This window comes from Nicotiana sylvestris, chromosome 9 (genome assembly GCF_000393655.2).
Source record: "Nicotiana sylvestris chromosome 9, ASM39365v2, whole genome shotgun sequence".
In the NCBI taxonomy this organism is placed as follows: Eukaryota; Viridiplantae; Streptophyta; class Magnoliopsida; order Solanales; family Solanaceae; genus Nicotiana; species Nicotiana sylvestris.
Window position 1 is genome coordinate 8,231,857 of NC_091065.1, and position 4,382 is coordinate 8,236,238.

The 4,382-nt window shown below is 36.7% G+C and overlaps 2 protein-coding genes across 2 annotated transcripts; both read right to left on the reverse strand.

The window, feature by feature from the left end:
• Positions 1-277: 277 nt before the first annotated feature.
• On the reverse strand, positions 278-2,813 carry LOC104248551 (premnaspirodiene oxygenase-like). The gene is made up of 2 exons (XM_070156343.1): positions 1,839-2,813; positions 278-1,151 (listed from the first exon to the last, which is right to left on the reverse strand). Exons 1-2 carry the CDS (start codon positions 2,124-2,126, stop codon positions 531-533), a joined length of 909 nt encoding a protein of 302 aa, XP_070012444.1. The 5' UTR covers positions 2,127-2,813; the 3' UTR covers positions 278-530.
• On the reverse strand, positions 2,145-2,723 carry LOC138868151 (premnaspirodiene oxygenase-like). The gene has a single exon (XM_070156806.1). The coding sequence runs from the start codon at positions 2,721-2,723 to the stop codon at positions 2,145-2,147; it is 579 nt and encodes a 192-aa protein (XP_070012907.1).
• Positions 2,814-4,382: the final 1,569 nt, after the last annotated feature.

Sequence of the window (4,382 nt, forward strand, 5' to 3'; positions counted from 1 at the left end):
ACGTAGCTACAAGGAATCGAACTCCTAATCTCCAACCAAGTGAGCTAGGATTTTTTACCTTAAAGCAATGTCGCTTTTTTTTTATTTGTCTCATCTTGGCATATCAGTTAGATATTCATATAGTATTTAGTAAACATTTCCGACCAAGCGGTGTCATTGGGACGAGCAGTTTCTTGAAGAGCGAATTCCATCCTATAGTCGTCTTCTTTGTTCGAAAAATGCACAGTGGAAAGGGATGCTAGTCGGCTCGGCGAAGGTGTAGCCTAAAAAAAGAAGATCCATAGTGATTCCTCACCTATCCTGTCAGGGGCCCAGTGGAACGCTCGAGTATAGATTCCCTACGCTCATGTAAATGGCCGGAGCCGGCCAGCCCGTAGATCTAAAAGGATCCAGCCATAGGCCTGACCAGATATCGTTTGTCCACAAACAAAACAAAAACAAAGTAGGTTCACATACTTATATTACAAATAAGTAAAGCCTAAAACACCATAAGAAGAGAAGTACATTGCATAAAGTTTGAAGTTGTTGAATCACTTTCGAGAAGGTTGATAGGGAGTCGCAATCAAGTAAACGTTACTCTTTCTAGCACAAGCTACTCCATCCGCCTCGATCAAATCTAGGTCACTTGGATTAATTCCAGTAGGGAGTTTCCAATCGAAATGATACAATAATTGAGCGAGTGGCAAATAAATATTAGCTAAACCAAATGATATTCCAGGACAAATTCTCCTGCCACTACCAAAGGGAAGATACTCAAAATTATTACCAACAAAGTCTACAGAGCTCTGCTCAAATCTCTCAGGCTTAAAGCTTTCTGCATCATCCCAATATTTCGGATCTCTTCCGATAGCCCAAACATTAACCATTACTTTCGATTTCAAAGGAATAGTATAACCATTTATATTTGTTTCTTCCCTGCATTCTCTTGGGAGCATAAGTGGAAGCGGAGGATGGAGTCTTAAAGTTTCTTTAATGACTAGCTTTAGGTATTTTAACTCCTCGACATCATTTTCATCAAAAATTTCTTTCCTATTAAAGATTTCTCTTACCTCTGCTTGAGCTTTAGCAAATACACTTGCATTCCTAATCATTTCCACCATGGCCCAATCAATTGTAGTTGATGTTGTTTCTGTTCCCGCAGCAAACATGTCCTACATTTATGAGCAAGTTACATTGTCAAATTATCTGACGTGTGTTATCTCGTACAAACTCCTTGATCAACTTCTACTGAAATATTCAAATAACTTATTTATCTAGACTTGTGCCCCTAAATACTAATACCTTTATGTACTATAATGAAAAGAACATTTATTTATCTAGACCAAAATTATTTCTTTATCGTGATATTTTGCTACTCTTTTCATTATCCTAGAATGCTAAGTTCTGATGGTTGACTTCATCTTTTCACTATACTTTCCAAAAGTGTAAATTTCAGCTTTATGAAAGCATGATTAGTAGTCATATTTGAAAGTTAACTGAATCGGATCTCTAAGTACCAAAAATAGTTATTGAATATAATTGATGCAATATGAACTTAAATGTATGCCAAAACAATACTCCTCCCATTCAGTTTATTATGTAAAAATTTTGGAACTTGTTGTCTAAAATATACCATAATATTTGTGTGATCTTAAAACCTTTACAACTAATGATCTTAAACATGTTAAAATATTTGTTTAGCTATAAAAATTTATCATTAAAAATAAAATAAAAAGTTTGAGTAAATTATTTTAAAATTTAGAAAGAGGTTAGTCTTTCTTAAACAGACCAAAAAAGGGCCGCATAAACAGAAATAAGGGGTCTAATTAGAGAAGACCTTTGCAATATGTAGTACTTACATAAATAATAGCTTTGATGTTGTCGTTGGTGATTGGAAATTGAAAGCCTCCATCTTTCATAAGTCTTAGTAGTACATCAATTAAATCTTCCCCTCCTAATTGACCATTGAACTTGCCATTTACAAGGTTTTTCTTGTGCTCATTTATGACATTATCAACAATGGAATCTATCTTATGGCGGAGATCCATAAATTTAGCTCTCCTTCCAATGAGCACATGAAGAAACTTTAGTGAAGGGAATATGTCAGCCACATCAAATCCTTCCAGTAAGGCTGTAACATTTCTCATTACTTGTATAAATTCGTCTTACTCTTTGAATACTGTCCCAAATGCTGATCGAGAAATTATAAAGCTCATGAATAAAGAGATCCTTTTTGTAAAATTAACTGGCTTACCAGAAGATGATCGAAAAAATTCAATGAGACGAAAAACTTCATCTCGTCTAATCGAGCTGAATGATCGAACATTTTTGGTACTGAGCACTTCTAAGATACAAATTTTACGCATTTTTCTCCAGTAATCGCCATAGGGGGCAAAGGCAACAGCGGAAGAGTTATACACGATAATTTCAGCTGCCAAAAGATTTGGCCTAGATGCAAAAGCGAGATCATGATTTTTTAGTACTTCTTTTGCTATATCAGGTGAAGTAACCACAACCAAAGAAACTTCACCTAGTTGAAGGTGCATAAGTGGCCCATATTTTTTAGCTAAATCTCTAAGGACACGGTGTGGACGTCCACCAACCATATTAAGCATACTTCCAAGAATAGGCAGTTTCCATGGACCTGGAGGCAATCGTTTGGCTTGGTTTTTGGAATTCATCCATTTCTTCAATAGCAAGAGGAAAGAAGCAAAAAGGAAAACGGAAACTAAGTCGAAGAACATATTTTTGGGTGTGAAAAGGAAGTTTTATTTAGTTCAATTGGTTAAGGAGTTGTGGAATATGCTCTTTTATAGAGTTCTTGTTTGGCAAGAAATGGGATTTGTAGTAAAGACAAATAGAAAGATATATTTTTTGTTTATAGCAAATTTTGTTTTTCAAAAGTCTGATCAAATCAGTAGGTCTTTGTTTATTTCCCAGCTAAGCTTTCTTCTCAGAAATAATTTAGCTTATACGAACACTGTCAATTGAAGCTACCAGAACTTTGATTTTAATAAAGAAGATGTCACGACCCAATTTTTAACATGCCGTGATGGCGCCTATCACAGTACTAGCTAGCAAGCCGACAACCACAAATAACTCCGCATTTTACATTGAAAACATGATGTAATAAGTTCCTTTCCAAGGTCATGGTGGATAACACTTACCGAGGTAAGAAGAAGGCATGCTTCGAGGTGATGCCGGTATGAGTAAGTAACGGAAAGAGCGAGATACCCCCAACGGGCCGGAGATTACGGCATAAATTTCTGAATGAATTGATCTTCAGCGGTTAAACAGTTTTCAAATATGATTTCCTACTATAATTGGAAGTGTACCTTATTTAGGACTCCCCTAATATATAAAGGGAGAATCCCATCCATTTTTAACACATTGATCATTGCTCATTGATAAGAAAATAAACGCTTCTTATTCTCTTGCTATTTCACTTACTGTTCATTCAAGTTGTTTTATCATTTGTTATTCCCATTATCACACCTCAAGATTGTCATAATTCGAGGTCAAGATTTAACTTACACACTGGTTTGATCTATTTTATTTTTTAATTTAACTATTTAATTCATTGTTTATCAATTGGCATTGAATCAAATCACATATCCTTAAAACCACAATACAAGTTTCATTGTTACTTGAATTTTAGTGTAAATAGTTTGGCGCCCATCGTGGGGCTAATGATAATAGTGATTGTGTCAGTGTTGATTCTCATAACACACGTTATTTTCACACTTGTTCTTGTCGAGTATTTTTTGCTCTCAGGTTTAAGCATGTCAAACTCACAAAATGCACGCGTACATGGTGATGATGGTCTCGAATTTCACAAAAAAATGACAATGTAATTGCTCCTGGAGCTGGGGTGCTAGTGGCTAATCTCGGGGGAGCACCGGTCGCCGATCTAGCCGATATCAATTCGCACATTTCTCTAAATGCGGACCTAGGCACGGACCCTAAAGGGAGTGTACACAGGGAAGGCCGATCTGGTAGCCAAGGTACACAGAGCAGAGAAGATAGGGGAGTTAGCCTCCTTGTAATATTCGAGATGCTACAAGCTCAGCATGCCGCTATTTCTCAATTACAAAGTCAACATAGGACTCCAAGTGTGGTCGAGCCAAAAATCACATGCCGTACCGAGCTAGTGCTAGAAAGGTCGAATGGTAATGAATCAAGGACTGATTTTGCAATTATGAAAATGCTCGAGGAGCTCAACAAAAGAATTGAGACGGGGAGAAGAAAATTGATGATAATGATAAAAAAGTTGAAACATACAACCCCCGAGTTGATCAGATACCGGGGGCACCCCCGATCTTAAAGGAATCGGATTCGAAAAAGTTCTTGGAAAAACCTTTTCCTCAGAGTGCCGCTTCGAAGACCATTCGTAAGAAGTTCTG